This window comes from Zychaea mexicana (assembly GCF_025766255.1).
Source record: "Zychaea mexicana strain RSA 1403 chromosome Unknown BDB00scaffold_27, whole genome shotgun sequence".
In the NCBI taxonomy this organism is placed as follows: Eukaryota; Fungi; Mucoromycota; class Mucoromycetes; order Mucorales; family Lichtheimiaceae; genus Zychaea; species Zychaea mexicana.
Genome location: NW_026516690.1, coordinates 248,080 through 269,997, shown reverse-complemented (window position 1 = coordinate 269,997; position 21,918 = coordinate 248,080). Strand labels below are relative to the sequence as shown.

At 43.0% G+C, this 21,918-nt stretch overlaps 10 protein-coding genes across 10 annotated transcripts; 7 read left to right on the top strand and 3 right to left on the bottom strand.

Annotated features, from left to right (window-relative positions):
* Positions 1-585: 585 nt before the first annotated feature.
* On the bottom strand, positions 586-1,366 carry BDB00DRAFT_787126 (6-phosphogluconate dehydrogenase; the record flags this gene model as incomplete). The annotated part of the gene is given in 3 exon segments (XM_053120670.1): positions 586-753; positions 766-1,121; positions 1,219-1,366. 3 exon segments carry the CDS (start codon positions 1,364-1,366, stop codon positions 586-588), a joined length of 672 nt encoding a protein of 223 aa, XP_052980789.1.
* A 798-nt stretch (positions 1,367-2,164) lies between these two features.
* BDB00DRAFT_307138 (uncharacterized protein) lies at positions 2,165-2,887 on the top strand. The gene is made up of 2 exons (XM_053116866.1): positions 2,165-2,691; positions 2,744-2,887. The coding sequence occupies exons 1-2, from the start codon at positions 2,344-2,346 to the stop codon at positions 2,744-2,746; spliced, it is 351 nt and encodes a 116-aa protein (XP_052980788.1). The 5' UTR covers positions 2,165-2,343; the 3' UTR covers positions 2,747-2,887.
* BDB00DRAFT_307154 (uncharacterized protein) lies at positions 2,826-3,704 on the top strand. The gene is made up of 3 exons (XM_053116867.1): positions 2,826-2,911; positions 2,999-3,430; positions 3,486-3,704. The coding sequence occupies exons 2-3, from the start codon at positions 3,029-3,031 to the stop codon at positions 3,498-3,500; spliced, it is 417 nt and encodes a 138-aa protein (XP_052980787.1). The 5' UTR covers positions 2,826-2,911; positions 2,999-3,028; the 3' UTR covers positions 3,501-3,704.
* Positions 3,705-4,527: 823 nt separating this feature from the next.
* BDB00DRAFT_307212 (uncharacterized protein) lies at positions 4,528-5,596 on the top strand. The gene is made up of 4 exons (XM_053116868.1): positions 4,528-4,572; positions 4,638-4,820; positions 4,921-5,137; positions 5,248-5,596. The coding sequence occupies exons 2-4, from the start codon at positions 4,756-4,758 to the stop codon at positions 5,560-5,562; spliced, it is 597 nt and encodes a 198-aa protein (XP_052980786.1). The 5' UTR covers positions 4,528-4,572; positions 4,638-4,755; the 3' UTR covers positions 5,563-5,596.
* Positions 5,597-5,630: 34 nt separating this feature from the next.
* On the bottom strand, positions 5,631-5,942 carry BDB00DRAFT_761778 (6-phosphogluconate dehydrogenase; the record flags this gene model as incomplete). The annotated part of the gene is made up of 1 exon (XM_053119289.1): positions 5,631-5,942. One exon carries the CDS (start codon positions 5,940-5,942, stop codon positions 5,631-5,633), a length of 312 nt encoding a protein of 103 aa, XP_052980785.1.
* A 357-nt stretch (positions 5,943-6,299) lies between these two features.
* BDB00DRAFT_818376 (alcohol acetyltransferase) lies at positions 6,300-7,934 on the top strand. Its single transcript, XM_053123147.1, has one exon. It carries the CDS (start codon positions 6,326-6,328, stop codon positions 7,835-7,837), a length of 1,512 nt encoding a protein of 503 aa, XP_052980784.1. The 5' UTR covers positions 6,300-6,325; the 3' UTR covers positions 7,838-7,934.
* Positions 7,935-11,575: 3,641 nt separating this feature from the next.
* Positions 11,576-12,852, bottom strand: BDB00DRAFT_818369 (uncharacterized protein; the record flags this gene model as incomplete). Its single annotated transcript, XM_053123146.1, has 4 exons — positions 11,576-11,623; positions 11,776-11,998; positions 12,500-12,572; positions 12,843-12,852. The coding sequence occupies 4 exons, from the start codon at positions 12,850-12,852 to the stop codon at positions 11,576-11,578; spliced, it is 354 nt and encodes a 117-aa protein (XP_052980783.1).
* BDB00DRAFT_818364 (uncharacterized protein) lies at positions 12,752-13,441 on the top strand. Its single transcript, XM_053123145.1, is given in 5 exon segments — positions 12,752-12,884; positions 12,904-12,932; positions 12,949-13,016; positions 13,141-13,171; positions 13,233-13,441. 4 exon segments carry the CDS (start codon positions 12,851-12,853, stop codon positions 13,169-13,171), a joined length of 162 nt encoding a protein of 53 aa, XP_052980782.1. The 5' UTR covers positions 12,752-12,850; the 3' UTR covers positions 13,233-13,441.
* Positions 13,442-16,851: 3,410 nt separating this feature from the next.
* Positions 16,852-19,334, top strand: BDB00DRAFT_974247 (major facilitator superfamily domain-containing protein). The gene is made up of 8 exons (XM_053129896.1): positions 16,852-17,004; positions 17,109-17,135; positions 17,205-17,343; positions 17,422-17,861; positions 17,965-18,272; positions 18,344-18,375; positions 18,500-18,588; positions 18,671-19,334. The coding sequence occupies exons 1-8, from the start codon at positions 16,888-16,890 to the stop codon at positions 19,070-19,072; spliced, it is 1,554 nt and encodes a 517-aa protein (XP_052980781.1). The 5' UTR covers positions 16,852-16,887; the 3' UTR covers positions 19,073-19,334.
* A 280-nt stretch (positions 19,335-19,614) lies between these two features.
* BDB00DRAFT_974240 (6-phosphogluconate dehydrogenase, decarboxylating) lies at positions 19,615-21,909 on the top strand. The gene is made up of 5 exons (XM_053129895.1): positions 19,615-20,085; positions 20,149-20,182; positions 20,244-20,346; positions 20,446-20,871; positions 20,969-21,909. The coding sequence occupies exons 1-5, from the start codon at positions 20,072-20,074 to the stop codon at positions 21,847-21,849; spliced, it is 1,458 nt and encodes a 485-aa protein (XP_052980780.1). The 5' UTR covers positions 19,615-20,071; the 3' UTR covers positions 21,850-21,909.
* The last annotated feature ends 9 nt before the right edge of the window (positions 21,910-21,918 follow it).

Sequence of the window (21,918 nt, the reverse complement as noted above, 5' to 3'; positions counted from 1 at the left end):
ATTAATGTATTTTTTCCTACCTCCATGTTATACCCAAATTCTTCACATACCCTTCTCACAGAAAATCATTTGTCACCACACTTCTAGTATATGCATAATTCTTTTTTAAAGTTTTTCCTCCACGTCCTGTTTTGTACACAATATCACTAAAGAGAGCAGCTCTTACTATCACCGTAAATAGTCAAAAATTATAAAATGCACTTTCAACTCGAACTTTTACCCTTCTCAGGGATTACATTGTCATTTTGGTTTTATTTGATAATATACTGCGCCAACAATAACAATAGTACAAATTTCAAACCGGCATAAACTGCTGTTACATACATTCGGCTTCTGTTTTCTCCGGAAAGCAACTCATGACTCCAGCCGGCGGTACTGTAATTCCGCGCTAAACGAGAATGTGCATGCATTGTCCAAAGCGATCAGCTAGAACAAACATCTCAATCGAGCGTAGTCACAGGACCAAGTTAGAAAAAACGACGATGGAACATTAATACATCCGGAAAAAATTACCTGAGTTTTAGAAGAGAAAAACTGTTTAAGCGGTGGTGCAAAAGGCTTAACCGGTATAGAATAATTTGAGCATCAGATGATGCAGCCACCGCGCCACATCAAGGCAATACCGACATAGTTCAAGTTCCAGCCAAAATCCTGAGCAGCTTGGCGCATCAGCATGAAACCTTGAGCACACGAGACAATCTTGGACGCATAGAGCGCACTGCCGAGCTGCTTGACAAAGTTTTGCTTGTCACCCTAAAACTTGACGTTGGTAGGACCCTTGAGGATCTTGGAAGCACGGGTGCGTTCTTCCTTGAGCGACGACAGGCATCGAGAGTAGACAGCTTCGCCGATCAATGTGACAGGAATACCACGGTCAAGCGAGTCGATGGCGGTCCATTTGCCAGTGCCTTTTTGGCCAGCCCTGTCCATGATCTTTTCCACCAAGGGGGAGCCATCGGTGTCCTTGAATCGCAGCACATCACGGGTGATTTCAATCAAAAACGAGTCGAGTTCTTCCTTGTTCCAGCCATCAAAGATATCGGCCATCTCGTCATCATTGATTCCAAGACCCTCCTTCAGAATGTGGTAGACTTCGGAAATCATTTGCATATCACAGTATTCTGTTTACAATGGATTGAGATAATGTATTGTGAGCTTTTGCTGTCCCCTCGTGAGACATTAAAAACCAACAACGGGAAAATTATGTAAATTTCATACCAATGCCGTTGTGAACCATCTTGACGTATTGGCCGGCGCCATCTTCACCGACCCAGTCGCAGCAGGGTTGACCATCGGGAGCCTTGGCAGCAATAGTCTGGAAAATAGACTTGATTTCGGGCCATGCTTTGGGATGACCACCAGGCATCAAGGAAGGGCCATGACGAGCACCTTCCTTACCAGCTGAAGCACCCGAACCAACAAACAAACAAACTTACTTGTTCGTCTTGGAACTCGCGGCACTCGATGTCGTCATGGGTGTTGCATTAGCCATGCGACAACGACGTTTACTGTCTTTGGCAGCTTCTTTGAACGAGGAGGAACCACATCAAGGAAGACAAAACAGATCGTTATCCAAAGAGCACTATATCAAGAAAAACTTTGAACTATATGTGCTTGAAAGAGGACTCTTAGAATGGTAAGCGCTCAATGAACACGTTGGGTCAGCTATCTATTTATGGACTGTACATCGTATATCAAAAGAAAACCATGTGTTACGGGTACAGCTTGTATTCTATCCAAACACTGTTTAGGCGAAGTTCATGTACATATGATAGCGGATTATTAGACAAGAAACAGTACGCGAAGAGGTTGATAATTAGATGCCATCCGGGATAATACGTAGCCATGTAAACATAATAACAGATCGCCTATGCAATCTTTGAACAGCTTTTTCCTTTATGAATGATATATAAATTTTGCAGGCTGTAGATTCCCAATAAAATAGTTTAGATCTATATCATAAGTGGAAAGAAACAAAGGATAATGAATACGAAGATGTTGCAGGTGGCTGTTAGCTTACGGTTATGCTTCCAAGGCGCGCCAGTGCCAATCTTCGGACAACTGTATCCGTGTCCAGTTAGAACTTCCTTTTTTGGGATTTGCTTTAGTCTTGGCTCCTACTAGCAGTCGCACAAGGGGATGAAGGGAACCGCCAAGCGATCTTGGTTTTCTTCGCTCCCGTTATATATTTCTGCTGCATTCTAATAAGAACTTTACTCTTCTTCTTCCTTTTTCCCTTTCGTGGCATAAATTGTCTTACGTCGCCAAATTATTTGATCACCAACCCCATCCAACCTCCTCTATACTAATATAACGCAAGAGCTCTGTTACAATCACAGCACCATGGATGCCAAAACACCACTACTACCAACATCAGCTTCCGCGCCAGCTGAAGTAATATGCTGTCGTCACAGACGCCTTTCGCGTTGGGCGCTTGTTATCAGCATGTTTGCTTTGGCTCATGCTGTCTTCCAAACACTCCGCTGCTCGTTCAGTCATCATGCCCGACAAGTGACTGCACCTTCATCTCCCTACTATGCATTGGATGAAGGCTCGTTCTCTGAAGCAAAGTTTTGTTACTATGACCCATCTAATCCGTGGGAAACAATCACCTCAGAATACACAGTTCCAGCATCGGCTTTTCATGGCTTGGATATTGATATGAAAGACTCGCGTTACATTAACTATCAGGTATCCTGTTCGTTGTAATTTACCGCGTACACACGATACTATCCTTAAATAGTAATACCACTTCAAAAAAAAGAGCGGTCAAGTAGATGTCGTCGTTGACGATTCCATCAAGGAAACAACAGTCCGTTTCGATCTAGCGTTCAGTAACCCAGAGGAAGAAGATCTAGTTGAGATTTCCAAGGAAGAAAAAACGGATGGCGTGCTTCGCTTGGTCGTTCAAGTATGCATAATACTTTTCTTTATGTGATAGACAGGATTATACTATCACGATTTGCTCACCATCCAAAAACATTTTCTGATAAACTAGGCGAAGCATCCAGTACGAGAACGCATTTGCATGAAAGCGGACGTTGCAGTAACGCTTTCCTTCGCAGCCGTTTTAGACACTCTCAATGTCGGAGCACTAAATGATGCCATTGTCATCCAAGACGGAGGCCTCACGTTTTCAAAGCTGCTTGCACTTTCAACAGCCAATGGTCATATAACCACAAAGCCCGGTGCCACTGGTGGCAAGGTCGTGCTTAGCACAGCTAATGGTGGTATCACAACACAGGAACTTATTGGTCACGACGTCGCGTTATCGTCTTCCAACGGTCATATTGACTCTAACATCAAATCATTGACCGGTAATCTGGACGTCTCCACCGCGAATGGCAAGATTGACGTCAGCGTCGCGTCTATCTTGGGTACTTCCAAGGTTGAGCTCTCCACATCAAATGGAGCCATCGCAGCAAATCTGGTAAATGAATTAAATAAACTTAAAAGATGGGAGATTGGATATAATCGAGTATTAGATAGTGTGTATATAGCTCATTTTCCCGCCCTTTCACATAGCCCGATTCCTTTGAATCATCATTTGATATCTCCACAGTCATGGGCAGAATCCATGTCAAGAGCGACCATCCAGGAAAAGTCCATTACAAAGGCTCACGTAGCAGCCGCCATGTGCAAGGTTACTATGGTGATGAGGATAAGAGGACCGGCAACATTGTGAAACTCAATACAGTTATGGGTGGCTCTACACTTACTTTTGTTTAACACATAACAATCATGTGTGTGTCCCATTATGTCAATAAACTCGAATGGCCGTTTGCACGCACCATCAATTGTTCAACGTGTTACTGCGTAGCATTTCGTGTAACCCTTTCCGTTTCTCTGGATATAAAGAGTTGATTCGATTTTCCTGACGTTCCTTTAAACCTTGCAATTCTTGGATATGCCTGAAGATAATCATGACGATAAAAACGACACTGACGAGCGAAAGCCATTGCTCACCTCATCCGATCAACAAGTAGTAGCATCATCGTCACCACATAACTCGGCCGACAACGCTGAGCACCGCCAGAAGCAGAATTGGTTCGCCACTTCTCCCATCAAAAAGATATCTTTTGCGCTTCTACTCTGTGTCTGTCCTTTGTTGTTATGCTGGTGTGGCTGGCAAACTGAGCAGCAGCTGAAGGTATGTGAAGAACGGGTTTTGTCAAGTTCGTAAAAAAATTGTTTCACCAAAGTTTTTGATTGTCGCTCGTGCAATTTAGCATGTCGACACCTGTATCGCAGCACCAACACTTTCTTGGTCGTCGGTACACACCATTGACACCGATCGGTACAACAGTTTACGTGTTGGGCACGAAATTACCGATCGTCTCCACATCACTGTAAGTTGTACTTGATTGCAATACTTTGTATGAGGAGAGTAAAATTCACACGATAGGTTCATACAATTACGAGAAACAGGGTGGTTTGGTGCAAGTGCAAGTGAATGATCAAGCCAGCGAACCAACTGTTCGCTTCAATCTCAAATTGACCGACGCGAGTCAATCGGATCTAATCCAAATAAAGCAAATCACGCAGAGCGATAACATTGCTATTCTTATTGACGCAAGTACTTGTACACTCGACCGTCTTACGGTAAATACTAATAAGCATACCCTCTTTCTCTACAGGCTGATGCGGCTGCAGAAAATCTTTCGTGCATTGTCTTGGATATCCTTGTTGAACTCCCAAACCCTACGGCACTGGATGAACTTGTTATTGAAACTTCTGACAGCGCCATAGAGATCGATGGTGGCATGTATTTTTCACGAGGCCTCAAGCTTGCCACAATCAATGGAAACATTACCATGGGGGTTAGTTCTTTGTTTTTACTCTTAAATATTTTATTAATCTATGGTCTATATCAGCGGTCCTCATTTCTCCTCTTTACGACAACGCGCATACACAGGACAGCCCAGGGAATGTCGTGGAGCTCAATACACATGCGGGACATATCGAATGCTCGATCCATGAAAGCCCAGCAGTTACCCAGATTACTGCTCGCTCTACTACAGGCAAATTAAACATTATATATACTGGTGTTCCATCTTCGTCGAACACACTGGTGGACCAACAAAGAAGTGTATTGATTAATTTGACCACCGTCTCAGGCGACATTCATGCGCAAATGGTAAAAGGAAATTTTTTTTCTTAAGCTCTATAACATTGAAATACATAGAAAAGGTCTTTACTAAAACATACAACGACATTATTCATAACCTTCTTTTTGTTTTACTCAAGAGCAAAGTGGACAACTTAGTATACGATGTGTACAGACAATTTAATAGCGGTGCTGGACAGGGATCATCCCATGAAGAATTTGAAAAATTCCTCGATATGCTCAATCACACCATTAGAGAAGGTCCATCGCTTTTTGACTGGACTGTATACCAACGCTCCGTATGGGGCTCTGCCGATATCTCCACCGTTCATTTAGTAGCTAGATCGTCAGCAATGCATACTAGCACCAACATTTCATTCTGCCGCTGCGAAAATCATTCCAGAAGCAACAAAAGGCAACCTACTTTAACACAAAATCGAAGCATCATGAATTGAAGAAATATATCGTTTTTAACTTTATTGAAAAATAAATTTGCAAGAGTGTGTTTTATCATTCTCATTTTTTAAGCTTGGTAAGTGGAGGCGGAAACATTGCCGCCAGTGCCAGTCCAATTGGTGTGGACATACTTTCCAGGCTCATGAAGAAGCTCATAGGTATGAGCACCAAAGTAATCACGCTGGGCCTGGATCATGTTGGCAGGAAGACGCTCATGTCGCAAGCCATCGTAGAAGCTCAAAGCAGTAGAATGAGCTGGTGTTGGAATACCCAGAGTGGCGGCAGTGCCAACAACTGCACGCCAAGCGTCTTGCGCCTTTGCAGACGCTTCCTGGAAGAACGGATCAAACGACAGGGTTTCGAGCGTTCGTGAATGCATCCTTGATCTGACCCAGAAAGACTGAAAATCCGTTACACCTTCTATAATACGCTGAGCAAGAGAATACATTGTTTGAGTCTAGCATTTCCACTGATGGTAGTTCTTGACAAAATTTAATAGTCTTTAATAATAATAAAGGCGGTCATATAGCTAACCATGTACCACTGGTGACTGAATCCAATTTTAAGCCTTGTCTAGCAACTCATATATCACAACAACATAAAAAAAGCGTAAGATTGTTCATGGTATAGCATAAAACGGCTGACTTATAAATTTAGTAAGCTGGGCTTTGTACTACTGCATCCAGCATCTGGTTACTGCATTCCTCAGCTGGATAGAGAAATATTCTAGTTCTCTCTCACCTCGTTCTTTTTTTTTCTCCAATGTCACTGACAACAGTTGAGCGGCCTTTTGGTTTGCTAGAAAAATATCAAGTTTCTAAGTATCTGACCCGTTGCTATGGTACCCTAGCTGCAACCGCCGTAATACGCCATTCGCCACGACCTGATAAGCAGCACGACGTTAAGCAATTCTACTTGTCTCAATTGCATGCACCTCTTGAACGTTTAATTGAAAAACATCCGCAACTTTCACTTGCTGTTGCCGAACACGACAAACCTAGCGCTCATTTCGTTCGCTTAACGCAATTCGACCTGTCAGCAGTGGTCCATGTCATTCACGAGCAGGTACCCTTCTGGGATCGATCCGAGCTTGCCAAGTTAATTGCAACTGAGTGCGACCACGAATTCGACTTGAACAACCAAACAAATCCACTCTGGCAATTGCGTATTGGTGTCCATGACGACCGACTTGACGAATGTAGCATCGTCTTCACAGCCCAACACGTAATTGCCGATGGCAAGAGTTTGGCGATATTTTGGCAAGACTTGCTTGCAGAAATTAATGGCACTACCAGTAGTAGCAGCAGCACTGCTACCGCTAGGCAGGAGGAAGGAGAAGAGGACGAGACGTACAACAATGAAGGCTATGTGATCAAACCCAAAACTCTAGCTCCAATAATGCCTCCATACGAAGATCGACAAAGTCCTATGCCCACAGCAGGGAATATCTTGGGCGTTGTTTCGCGTATGCTGGCCAAGAAGACTCTGCCCGGCTTTTTGATTCGACGATGGTTCCCTCAAGGTTGGGCTGGCGATTACCCAGCTATTACGAACAAGTCGAAAGCTCAACACGACACTGTTGTACGTGCGATCGAATTAGGCGGTACGACCTGGAGCGTTGTCTGTGCTACAAGTCGCGAGCACAAGGTCACTCCGCACGCGGCTATCATGGCAGCAGTTGTCCTGGCCCTGGCAGAAGTTTATCCAGAGACGACTACAGTTTCGACAGGCACTCCTGTCAATTGCCGCTCATTTTGTAAACCTCCTGTACCTGAAAACGAGATGGGCAATTTTGTGGGTTCGTATTCCCACACATGGGATCTACCATCTTTGTCGTCTTGGGGCTTTTGGGATATGGCCAAGACATATCATGCTCAGTTGAAAGCCAACAAGCATGAAGCAGCCAAGGATGCCGGTTTATTGAAATACCTTTCCAAATACCCGGAAGACTACACTAAATTTTGGTATGACCATTGGAAATCGAATCCAATCATGCATCGTGCCGGTGGTGTTGAGTTATCGGATCTCGGCAAGTTTGTTCTTCCGCCCCTTACTACCGAAACCGCTGTTGACGATCTGTGGCAGATCGAGTCAATTTGGTTTTGTCAAAGCGCCCAGATATTTACTTCAGCTCTGAGTGTAAACTCCATCAGTACTATGGACTCTATGTATGCGACAGTTGGATGGCAGAAAGGGTCGCTGGATGTTTGTAAAGCTGACACATTTGTGCTTCTAGTGATCCGTCATCTTAAGAATTGCTGCCCCCCGCAATAATATGTACTTTATATATGTCTATCTACCACCATTACCGATGTATCCTCATTGTTACACTGTAATCTATCACTCTTCTACTACTTCTACTACTACTTGATATGTAATAATAATAATGTCCTTAAGTTTTAATACAATCTTTTAATATGCTATCTGTAGTAAGGCTTGTATAATACTAATGAGGAAGCAGAATCAATAGGAGCCACTATTGATCATTTTGAGAACGTATTTATGATGCATATCACCTTAAACCGGCAAAATTTTTGAATTTTTTTTGAAATCTTACTACTTCCTTGGACACAAAGTCTTCTAATTTTAACTTCACGAACCATATGGAGTAGCATCTTTAGAATATAATTCGTGGAAGAGATTCACGTCAATCGTTCTTGTGAACACGCAGAAGAGTTCCAAAGAAGAGGATGTTAAGCGGAGTCAGCCCCAAATTGCAACACTTTTCTATGGCACTGGTTACCTTATACAGTTAGCCTTTCCCTTCAATGAATAACCAACAAAGAGCAGCGGTTCCAACAATCATATAAATTTTGTTACTATCTCGCTATCTCTTATAGCTTATATTGTGTTGAAGTTTGCTCACCCGTTGCTCCATCGGTATACTATCAGAGATACTAAAAGGATAGTCAAGTTTAGAGTAAAGTCACTTCAAGCCCTTTCAAGAGCAGTAAGTAGTAAAGGTTAGAGCATCTGCGGTCTTGTTTGTATGTAGCCTACATTGCGGATATGATAATGATTCGCTGCCAGGATATTTTCCCACAACGGCCACAGTGACAGCAGCGAGCCAACGACCCCATGTGTGATAAAGCAACTCTAAAATGAATCAGATTAAATAGGGCTACTAGTGGCTAGAAGTCCGTGTAGCTCATATTATAAGCTTGTTATATGTGTATTCTGAGGACGAACGCGAGACTACATAGTCAAGAAAAATGATGAGAGGTGGGCCTATTTGTTTACACAGCGTTTAAGTAAAACATTATCCAAGTGTACGATGCGTCAGTGCTATGTACGATACCAGGTCTAAGCCATTTTTAATTTCGGGACGTGAAATATGAATTTTGTCGGTTTAAGGTGATGTGCATCATATGCCATATCTAGTTTCTTCGGATGGAACCATCCCTCTTTATGTATGCTGTTCACTGACCATTTCGAAGTGACAGAATGGAATCACGGGGACTTGCTGTAATATAGAGCGGTCAACATTTTCAAAGACCACCTTATGCACTAAACTCTCAGAAACAATGAAATGTGGTAAGTCTAGGACACTTTCTATCTTGCTCATTCTTTAATTAATTAGTTGCGTCCGCCTAAATAACGTTCTAAGGGCACTTGTCTTTCGTCAAAGCACTATGTCATTTCATGCCGAACACGATCTTCTAAAGGAGCATGAGTTGGAGCAAGAATATGAACAAGGAACGAATAAAATGCGTAGAACGTTCTTCTTTGCCCTCCCTCAAGCAACTTTTTCTGGCTTGATGTGTTGAATTCCAATATTACAATGAATTTACCCGCTGCATTGAAATATAAAGGTACATATTGTTTGGATTGCTTGTATTAGTAGTAAGGCTAATTTGCCAATAACCTTTTTCTGCTGATTGTGCGCCTTTCGTTCTACGGATTCCTTGACAATACCTCATAGTAGTACCGCCATGGTGACCGCGAAACTTTTGGCGATGATGCAGTCATTACCGTGCAGGTGTCATCCAGAACGAAGTATATGTTTCTTGATTGATTCTGCCAAATTTGATGGTGATGAACTTGGTACCACAGCAGTACTTTTATTAATAATCAGGAAGAAGAAGCAAGTATCATTATTTCACAAAACAAGACAAAGAACAAAAGAAGCAATTAACAACATCAATAGCAGTTATGACCTCGGGCAACAGCAGCAACACGCCAGCAATATAGATGCCTCAAGCGCGCAGTCTCAGCTGCAACCGAAACAATGTCAACATACGAGAAGCTCAGGATGTTTGGTATAATATCATAACTAGAATGAAGTTTTCGCCAGATAGGGCACATTCACTTTACATATACAACCTTTTTTGATGATAATAACACTGTATGATGTTAATTGTGATTTGTAATATCATCAAGTATAATTATTATATGCATTAGAGCGTTCGAGTAGTGATAGTCCAACAAGACCACCCTCAGAACGACATACAATGCATCTTCCTATTGGTGGTCACTGGTGCTGTTTAATACACCGTTGCATTGTTTCTGCACTGACTTTTTAATCTAGAAGACATATGATCTATACAGTCACCGGATATATTTCATAGAACAATACAGTAGTACAATCTGGCTGTCTTTTGCGAGTTCGCTGTTAAAAGGCCGCATCCGCACTTTTGCGTAAGAGCATAGAACATCCGCATATCATTAACATGCATAGTGATATCTAGAGCCGCTTAATAGTGCCACTTTTATGACATCTTGCTCATAGTATGTACAAGTAGCGAGCATGTTAAATAGGTATACTTTTTCCATGAATCCCCAAGCAAGCTGCTGTCAAATCATATCTGTAAAGGAGGATTCTCTCAGTCATCTGCGCCTTGTGCGTTACTAGTCGTGGACGGATAGGTGAGAAGCTCCTCTGTAAGTTTCTTCATTCACATTTTTTCAATCATTCGTGGTTAGCGCGATTAATCCCAAAGAATAAACATTTTAAACAAAATGTATCCAGGGGCTTTTCAGGTATTGTATATAAGATTGATAGCAAAGAATGTCATCTAATCAGAGTAAAGGTTTTAATAACTTTTATCTGTCTTGCATCAAAAACAAATATGATATAGACAATGATAGCCGTATAGCTCATGACGAGATGCTTCGTATTGTGGAAGCCTGTACAAGATGGTTGGTAGCATGGTAAAATTGCCTGAGGACGAGGATACTCCCGAGAAACGAGTTCAAAAGATCTTTGACTTGATGGATTTGGCAAGTATTTGGGTTCATTGTTTATTTTTTGCTTTTTTTTTTCTCCTCGAGAAACTGCATCGGTACCAACAACACCATCTAGAGGGAGCTCTCAACCAAGGATCGTATCACTAGAGAAATTGTGTGACAGTGTTGTATATGATGAAACTACTTGCCCTGTCCCATCAAATATAAGCGAACAAAGTGTTCGACATTCGTTTTGACAAGTTCTCCTGTGTGACAACACACTAAATTCTCCCCTCGAAAAAACACGCCTTATCGTCACCTTTGCACCCAGCCAGCTAAAACAGTTAGAATAAGGTGTCGGAGTAGCTAATGTCTGCATAATTTTGGAATGAGATTTCTGAGCATCCGCAAAAGCTTTCGTCTTTGTGGTTTTGGAAGCTGCTTCCGTATCAGCAAAGCTCGATTCTCGCTTCTGCCATGCTTCTTTTTTTTTGTGAGATTCGTTGAGAAAAGTGTCGTTTGGAGGAGTGAGTCAGCTGTATATGATGAGCTAGGCGATCCATGCCGTGCGCGTACGATTCTGTAAAGAAAGAGCGAGACCCATCGGCGTAACATACCAGCTCGTAATACGTATTTTTTTCTGTTTTGTGTAACCTAAAAGCCCTAATTAGGCGCCTCATATAAAACAAGTCCCATTTAAGATAGCGCTCCACCGCCAGTATGGTACGCGGTGCCAGACCAGGATCTCTTCACCCAACCCACATAATCCACATGGCAAGGTAAATTCAATTCGTAACGCGGAATGCCAGTTACCCTCCCCCTCTTCATCGTCCCGCTTTTATTCTTTTAAAGCTTAATACCCGCTCTCAATCTATTTTCTTCTCTTAGAGGGCTCTAATGTATGGCAAGATCAACGTGCAAAGTCACGTTTTCTACAGTGTAAGTATTGTACTTTACGGACCTCTCTTTAAGAAACGTTGAATCTCTCTGTAGGGTGCAATCATTCTTAACTTTTTGTCTGGATGACGCTGTTTTTTGATATAGACTATGCTGCGACGGTACGGCTTTACAATGGTATAGCCCGTATTGGTGCTCCATTTGTGGTCAACGTCAACCGTGCGGTTTGTTGACTGCTTTTGGATGAACCATGAGAGAGACATTCCTACCGGCATCGCTGCAATGCAATTGTAGTGAGAAGTAGGGAGATCTCTGCTACGGGCTTCCTGGTAACAATATCTTAGCCCATAAAGAGGTGGCCCCACAGGGAACCTTGAGAGAGACGGACCTGCCGGCATAAGACTAAGGCAGTCTTGGGTAGGAATGCTCTGCTATGGGCTAGGCGTGCATCATTATGGAACTTCGTTCGAAGCTGTCTTGATGCACGGCCGAAACCGACCGTCGCTAAACATGGCTGCTGGACACGCCTTCCTGTAAGTATAAATTATCTTGATTCACCCAATAGATCTGTTATCTCACTTTCTACTCATCTTATAGAGTCGATCCTTCTTGTCTCCACCTCCAACTTTGGCTTCCCACCCTGCGACGGTACGGCTTTACAATGGTGTGGCCCGTATTGGTGCTCCATTTGTGGTCGACGTCAACCGTGCGGTTGTTGACTGCTTTTGGATGAACCATGGAGGGAGACATTCCTACCGGCATCGCTGCAATGTGATTGTAGTGAGAAGTAGGAAGATCTCTGCTACGGGCTGGCCTCGGTATCAGTATCTTAGCCCGTAAAGAGGTCGCCCCGAACAATGACTTCATTGCTACAGGGAACCTTGAGAGAGACGGACCTGCCGGCATAAGACTAAGGCAGTCTTGGGTAGGAATGCTCTGCTATGGGCTAGGCGTGCATCATTATGGAACTTCGTTCGAAGCTGTCTCGATGCACGGCCGGGAGCGACCGTCGCTAAACATGGCTGCTGGACACGCCTTCCTGTAAGTATAAATTATCTTCTTTTACCCAACGGATTTGTTATCTCACTTTCTACTCATCTTATAGAGTCGATCCTTCTTGTCTCGACCTCCAACTTAGGCTTCCCATCCTTCGACGTGTACCCTTCGACGTGTTTTGTCTTTTGTGGCAACGAGGACTGCTGAAATAGTATCTTACTCTCAACCATGCACACTCACACACTCACACATAGGCCTTTTTGTTTGTTCTAACTATTTAGTGTTCGCCAAGGAAGCACACGCCGTCAACGTGCTTGGTACGCCAGCCATGGCTATTCAAACGACTGTTCCTGAACAAGATGTTGCCGCATCGCCTTGCCGATATATATCTGATGTATGTACACTGCTGGATTGAATCTTGGGCTGCCATGCTGGCAAATACGGGCTAACCAAAGCCATATTAAGAAGGCACCAGCTTATACTAACCACACATCTATTCATCACTCTTCTTTTTGTAGAGACGACAGCCGCTTCCATTCCACACCATAATCTTACCTTTCTCTACTTTCTTCTCGCTCTTCATTTTTTTGAATGAACTTTTATATGTATCTTTTTAATGTCATTTGAAGATCGCTTCTATTTATCTTCACAATCTTTTATTTGTCGCAAAATCAATCCCTCCAATGTATCGTTACTAAAGTTTATCTCCACGTTTTCGCATGGCTTCTTAGCCTATTATTTAGCAGCTTTCAAGATTTGGTTCGGTCAATCTTCTACTTTTAAAAAGTAATAAAATTTGATGGGTCTGGTTTAAATGAATGAACGATTCAGCGCCGCTCTGGTGTTTATAACTGATTTTCACCTGGATGTAATACTATCATTGCATTTGGATTTCAAAAGTTGCGGCTGAAAGACAACATGTCTATAATAACTTGCCCATAGAAAATAACAGCAGGACACAAGTAGATCCACGGCTTGCTTCCTTGCTATGTAATACGCACAGACGCAGTTAGCACCATATGCTGGCAACTAGTGCGAATGGATTCACATGTCGACTTAGGGTCGTGCTAATATATAGGTCGATCACCGTCTAGGTCACCTCGTTAGCGTTAACTCTCGATAGCATCAACTTTTCACAAGAGCATCTTCTAAACAGAATTATGCGAGATCTTCGCAATTGGTCAACCCTCAATAGTGTTGATCGCTTCAGATACGCCCTATGGGTCAACATCAGCGAGGTTCAGTGTAGCATCATGTAGTCAGGCAACATAACTACAGCACTATCACATAGAGTGACTGGTGTAGTAGTCATGTTGTACATAATGTGTTCGGCCATATCATATAAAATCTCCTTCAAATCTGGTGAGAATGGATTCGTAACTATTATCATACTCGCAGTTGTGTTGTCTATGTTTGTCGTTCCGCTCAACAGCACCATTGTTGCGCCAGCCATGTCCCTGATTGCAACCGAATTGGGCGCCTTGAAAAACAGACGTGGATTGCTACTTTATATTTGGTAGCGATGATATCATTGCTTCCTTAATAGCTTTTTCATTTATCGGATGGCAACTGACGTGTTATTAAAACTCAATCACTGCTACTTTTAGCGACATATTTGGACGCAAGCCTTTGCTGCTTGTTATTGTTGCAGAAGTTGCGACGCTCAAATGGAGCTCGAGAATGCAATAGATGCTTGCAGCTGCATACGGGACCAGTAGTGTGGCCGGTCTATTGATTGGTGGTGGACTATTTGACGTGGCGTAAGAATCGTTCAGAGACACAATCAAGCGTATCGATCTGCCAGGGATTTTTCTCCTCTGTAGCCTGTGTCACTTGTCTTCTTTTGGCGCTAAACTGGGGACCAGCCAAAAGTTGTTGCTGCACTAGAATCAACTGTTCCTAACAGTAAAGGGCAAACTTCACTCTGTATAAAAAAAGCTTGGTAGTATGGATGGAGTGATGCTCACAGTATGGGTCAGTTTGTTGCAGCCGGCGTGTAATTGATTCTTTTGGTAATCACCGAGGGCTGCTGGATTGTCGGTATATAAACCCCATGAGCGATTAATCTGTGCATCGCATTACATATGATGCAGTTATATGACTCTGATTTTGTAAGGGGCTTTAAAACACTGTGCATACACAGTGCGTAGATCCTGCCCGCGAAAGTAATATTCAAACCATCGGCGTTTACAGTGTACTTGTACATATGTTGCATCGGCCTAGGTTTTGTTAAAACCTTGTACTTTGGGCCTATCCTATTCCAGTCTGTTTTTGGAACGAGCAGCAGCGAACCAGGGATCGGATTAAACCCCTTCATGGTTTTCTTGTTCCTGGCGCTTTTGTCGAGTGATATGCTAGCGGTTCCCTTACTTTGAATTCTATGTAGTGGTTGCATGTAGCAATCTTTAAAGATATGCATTAGTTTATACCGTAAATGAGAACTCCAATTGGGGTACATATGCTCGCAGGCTAACTCTGGTGGAGGTCACATAGGTGTTTGACCTTTATCGAACTTAACACATCAATTCTTTAGGAAACCAAGCCGGTTTCTTGACTTTTTGTTGTAAGTGATAATGCAGTGATATTGATGAGCACTGTCCAACTCCCCTTCGTTTGCTTGACCCCTTGAGGACTCGCATTTGGATCATCACGACGAAGCTGTATATTAACTGTTCAAGTGCTGTTGACAAGAGCTCTATAGCCATAGCTTCAAGTTTGGTATGGAATAGAATGGAAGGAAGAAAAAACTACAAGAACGCTTGGTGCTGCAGAGAATGAGAAGAAAAGGAAACATTGAATGAGTATGATAGGGAAATCTATAAAAAAGCTTTTTCATGATCTTTGCTTCTTCCATTTGATCAGCTATTAATCAGACCTTGTTGCGACCTTTTTAGCTGCGCAGCTGCGTGGAGTTGATCCAAGAGTCGTTGCAATTGGCCAATAGTATGTTGTTTTCAGAGACCGATGCATAGCTTTGCCTAAAATATCTGCTCATTGGCGATCTGTTGCAGTAGTATGATATAATACGGTGCACGCGAGAATTCTCTAAATAACCGGAATATGTCTCAGGAAGTTCAAAAGCCTACCATTCACGCCTAAATGGAAGCGCTACGTGATGTGTTCATTATTCCGCTTGTAGCAAGCATCGGGTGTGATCGCCTCCCTTGGTCTTCGCAATGTCCGCTATGGCGGAGGACAGTTGGTAGCTGACAAGAAAGCGGGCCGAAAAGCTGCTGCTGAATCTCGATACGATAAAGACCAAATAAAAAAATGAGTAAAAACCCCGGGACCGTTTGTTTGATCTGATTCCCAGTTATTCTATTATTATACCCACCATTCTGGAAGGGTCCTCCCACCATTTTCATATGACATTGCTGAAGCGATAATAATATTAGGCACAGACCACCATGAGGAAAGTAAAACGCGTTATTATAACCCGATGTCTCTTTTATATATGTACATCCCCAACGAAAAGTATAAGGTTGGGCGTTAAGTAATTTCAGTTGCCACGTCCTATCTTCAAGAGAACAATTTCTCCTGAATAAGACGTTACACAGAATATTCTCGGGAAAACCTCATTCCCTGTTTATTTTTTTGGGCAAATAGTCCCGGGTTGATAATATAAATGGTTATGGATTGCAAATCGGCCATTGCTATGTAAAGAAGCACAACTTGCTTTGATAGACTTAACTTTTCCTGCTTCTACTTTATCACTGATCTTGCAGGATCGAACATAGTACTAAAGCGTGTAGCAATATGAAGCTGTGATTTATAAGCTATATCATATAAGCCCGAAGCACACTCGGACGCACTATTCAGCCGCTGCCATCAAAATATGTGAGACATACTCTTCGGCAAAACTATCCTCTAGGGATTGATTGGCTCTGGTAATCCGGCGGAACACGAGGTTACTCTTGGATCGCAAAACTTTTCTGATCCGCCCGTCTAAGTTGGGCGAGTCGTCGATGTGTATATATATATGTATATATATGTAGGTGCACGCCGGACATCTTCCTCACATCTTTCCTCCTCTTTCTTTGCGCTCTTCTTCTATCTCGCTCACTCACTTACACACAAACGTCTCTTTCATTATGCCTGCCTCGTCACTTCACAGTGCTGATGCAGCCACTGTGATATCAGTTGACGCAATGTCCGTCGTTAGCGGCAAAATTCCAGCAGAACAACCAACCCAGGAACAGAAAAAGAAACGACCGTTCTTACAAACGGTCAGAATCGTACTTTTGATTTTCGGCATTCTGTTGGCCATGTTTATGGTCTCACTCAACAGTACTGTTGTCGCACCCGCCATGTCTATTATCGCTACCGAACTCGACGCTTTGGAAGACCAAACTTGGATTGCAACTTCATACATGGTTGCCATGGTATGATTTAACCGCTATCTTACAATTGTGCGCCTTGGCAAATGCTACAGAAAAATTCTATGTCCGTGACTAATTTTTCTGTTGCCACCATTTTCTGCTTATAGAACGCATTCCAACCATTATCTGGCAAGGTAAAATATCTCTTAGGCACAAGAAGCTACGCGCAGAATTCATGGTTTAACTGTTTTACACATATATAGTTCTCTGATATTTTTGGCCGCAAACCGATCCTACTATTGGGAATGGCATTTTTCTTTGTCGGTTCCTTGGTCAACGCACTCACTCCGACAATCGACGGATTGATTGCAGGCCGTACGCTCCAGGGATTCGGTGCCGGTGGTAAGTAGTATAGATGAAGCTTATTCTTGATGTATGAATTATGATCAAAGCAAAACGTGTACTTAATCGTATAAATAGGTATCATGAGCATGCTTTTTGTTATCATCACCGATATCGCTCCCCTCGAATGGCGTCCAAGACTACAAAGTATGCTTACTGTCGTCTACGGTCTTGCTAGTGTCGTTGGTCCTCTTATTGGTGGTGCCTTTGTCGACTACTTAACATGGCGATGGGACTTTTGGCTCAACATCATCCTTGGTGGTGTTGCTATCATAATTGTCTTTTTCTTGTTCACCGAAACGGGTGGCGTTCGCAACGAATCCTTCTGGGATAAGTTCAAGCGTATTGATTTCTTGGGTACTATCTTCTCCATCAGTTTGATTGTCTGTCTTTTGTTGGCGCTTTCATGGGGTCCTCAAAAGGGCTGGGGAGATGCTCACAGCATTGGTCCCTTCGTTGCTGCCGGTGTTTCTTTGATTCTACTTATTATCTCTGAAGGCTGGATTGCCAAAGAACCCGTAAGTTTCTTGTTCATGCATAATTTATCAATCAAAAACTCTATTTTCAACTACATAGAAACTCACACGGACGCAATTGCAATTACATTTACTTCTGATGTAGATCATGCCACGTCAAGTTCTTCTCAACCCCAAAGTTTTCGTCATTTACTTGTACATGGTCACACTTGGTCTTGGCTTTATTGGCACTTTGTACTTTGGTCCCATTCTGTTCCAATCGGTCTTTGGCGCCAACAGCTCTGAATCTGGTATCCGCCTCATTCCATACATGGTCTGTCTTATCGCAGGATCTATTGGTAGTGGCATCCTGTTGCCACGGTTCCCTTACATCAAGATGTATATCATGATTGGTGCCGCATCCAATATCCTCGGCTACGGTCTCTTCTATACCGTTGACGAAACCGCCAGTTGGTAAGTTGGTTATTCCTGATAGATGATTAGCATAGTTTAATGCAAATTCACTTACCTGAACATCATTTTAGGGGTCGCCAAGCTGGTTTTCTGTGCTTTTGTGGTAACGTATTACTTCTTTTTTAATGTTGTTCCAACGTTTAAACAAACTTCTTCAATCCCCCCCAAAAAAATGATGGAATCTGCTTGTGGAAACTATGCTCATATTTTCTTCTGAAATTCCATAGGTTTCGCATTCGGTCTTTCTCAACAGAACTGCATTTTGGGAGTCCAGTCTGTGGCTGGAAAGGAGTTCATGGCTGTTGCTACAAGTTTGGTAAGTTTCCTTGTCTCCAATAGTTACCACTCTTCCTCTCGTCCTCATGCAGTAAATACTAAATTATATTTCTTTTCTGTAGAACAACTTCTTCATGTTATTAGCATCATCCATCGGTATCGCCATCTACCAAACCCTGTTTTCTACCTTTTTGAAGGCACAATTCGAAGGTGTTGCCCCCGAGGCTTTGGCTGCTGCCCAACAAGTTGGCGCGCTTACAAACTACTTGTACATTGGTGATGTTCCCGAAGAGTTCCGGCAATCAATTATCCATGCCTACATGGAAGCTTTGAACAATGTCTTTATCGTACCCGTCGTTGCAGGTGGATTTGGCGTTATCGCCGCTTGCTGTGTGCGTAATATCCGCTATGGCGCACCTGAAGCCCAAGCAGCACCTAAGGATGAGGAAGTTATGGCACCTCCCACTGCTGAAGAAAAGCTGGAATTGCAACAAGCTCCCAGCATCAACGAAAACAAGAACTAAAGACGGAGGGCTTATTGATCACGTCGTCTTTTCATTATACACTTGTGCTTCGTTTGCATTTACACACATACACATACTCACATACTCATGCATACATTTCCACTTCCCCGAATCAACTTTATGTATTCATACTATAAATTCTCTTCTTGCATCAACTTTCCCTTTGTATTACTAGCTACTGTGCTATCATTACCACCTACCACTAATATAATTCTTACTGCATCATACATCATCCCATTATTTTCTCTGCAAAATGCTGTCCGTGTATTATTATACAATTGCATGTCACGATATTATTTATAGAACTTTATTTTGTACTCACATTTTGATGGATCGCGTGATTGAAATCGTTAATAATAATCAGATGCGAGGGCGCGGCGCTCGGTACAATCGGACCGGAGAAGGAATCAGAACCACCCAACGAATCACAAGAAAAAATCGAACAATAAGAACGTTCATGCAAACCACGCTAAAAAAAAGCAGCGGAAAAACTTTAGGAAACTGCGCTTGACTTGCGAAAGAGAAGTCTCTGTCACACTCACGTGTCCTGTGTATAACAACCCGGTTTTCTGCTTTTTTTTCTTTTCAGATATCATCCTCATAGCTGCATAACCTACAATTGTTACATTTTACAGACTATAGCTCATACATCGATATTATATCCTTTTCACTTACGAATTGGGCTTGCAGAACCCAAGTTACCAGCAGTGATTGATAGCAAGCGATGAAACAAATTAAAGTGGTAGTGATAGGGTGTCGCTCCGCGATGCATACGCAAAGCAAAGATTCTATTGTTCCGAATATATCCCATGGCAATAAAAAAGTGCTAGTGCGATGTGGAATGCAATCCTTACATCAGGGATAATTTACACCGCTCAAATGCATGGGTTTTGGACGTAATGCAGGCAGCATTTTCCTGAACCCTCGTCACTACCAAAAAGTTACTATTACCACGTCTCTTTTCTTTCTTCTCACAACAACGAAAAAGTTATAATTATCATGTCAGAAGCAGTGTAAGTTGTAAATAGCATAAATTTTGATAGTTAGCATTGATAGTAATATTGTCGCTTTTACAGTGCAGATATCGGTCTAATTGGCTTGGCCGTCATGGTAAAGGAAAAAGAAAAGGAAAGCAAGTTGGGAGATGGAGTATAACCGATCTGCTGTATAGGGCCAAAACTTGATCTTGAATATGAACGACCATGGATTCAAGGTGTGTGCATTTAACCGCACTGTATCCAAGGTTGATCACTTTTTGGAAAACGAAGCTAAAGGTATAGAAAAAAGAGCTTAAAGCGTGCGTGTTCGACGATTGACGTATGATCATTGTTTGTTTGTTAATTGTTGTCATTCTTTCTCCCCACTTTGTGTAGGAACAAACGTTATTGGTGCACACAATGTTGAAGAGTTATGCTCCAAACTCAAGCGACCACGAAAAATCATGTTGCTTGTAAAGGCTGGCTCAGCTGTCGATGCTTTCATTGAGACACTGTTGCCACATTTGGAGCCAGGTGATATCATCATTGACGGTGGCAACTCGCATTTCCCCGACACCAACCGTCGCTGCAAAGAGCTCGAAAAGAAGGGAATTTTGTTTGTTGGTTCGGGTGTTTCAGGTGGCGAGGAAGGTGCTCGTCATGGCCCTTCCTTGATGCCTGGTGGTCATCCCAAAGCATGGCCCGAAATCAAGTCTATTTTCCAAGCTATTGCTGCCAAGGCTCCCGATGGTCAACCCTGCTGCGACTGGGTCGGTGAAGATGGCGCCGGCCATTACGTCAAGATGGTTCACAACGGCATTGGTATGAAACTTACATAATTTTCCCGTTGTTGGTTTTTAATGTCTCACGAGGGGACAGCAAAAGCTCACAATACATTATCTCAATCCATTGTAAACAGAATACGGTGATATGCAATTGATTTCCGAAGTCTACCACATTCTGAAGGAGGGTCTTGGAATCAATGATGACGAGATGGCCGATATCTTTGATGGCTGGAACAAGGAAGAACTCGACTCATTTTTGATTGAAATCACCCGTGATGTGCTGCGATTCAAGGACACCGATGGCTCCCCCTTGGTGGAAAAGATCATGGACAGGGCTGGCCAAAAAGGCACTGGCAAATGGACCGCCATCGACTCGCTTGACCGTGGTATTCCTGTCACATTGATCGGCGAAGCTGTCTACTCTCGATGTCTGTCGTCGCTCAAGGAAGAACGCACCCGTGCTTCCAAGATCCTCAAGGGTCCTACCAACGTCAAGTTCCAGGGTGACAAGCAAAACTTTGTCAAGCAGCTCGGCAGTGCGCTCTATGCGTCCAAGATCGTCTCGTACGCTCAAGGTTTCATGCTGATGCGCCAAGCTGCTCAAGAATTTGGCTGGAACTTGAACTATGCCGGTATTGCCTTGATGTGGCGCGGTGGCTGCATCATCCGATCCGTCTTTCTGGGCCAGATTAAGGATGCATACACGAACAATCCCAAGCTTGAAAATTTGCTGTTTGATCCGTTCTTCCAGGAAGCGTCTGCAAAGGCGCAAGACGCTTGGCGTGCAGTTGTTGGCACTGCCGCCACTTTGGGTATTCCAACACCAGCTCATTCTACTGCTTTGAGCTTCTACGATGGCTTGCGACATGAGCGTCTTCCTGCCAACATGATCCAGGCCCAGCGTGATTACTTTGGTGCTCATACCTATGAGCTTCTTCATGAGCCTGGAAAGTATGTCCACACCAACTGGACTGGCACTGGCGGCAATGTTTCCGCCTCCACTTACCAAGCTTAAAAAATGAGAATGATAAAACACACTCTTGCAAATTCATTTTTCAATAAAGTTAAAAACGATATATTTCTT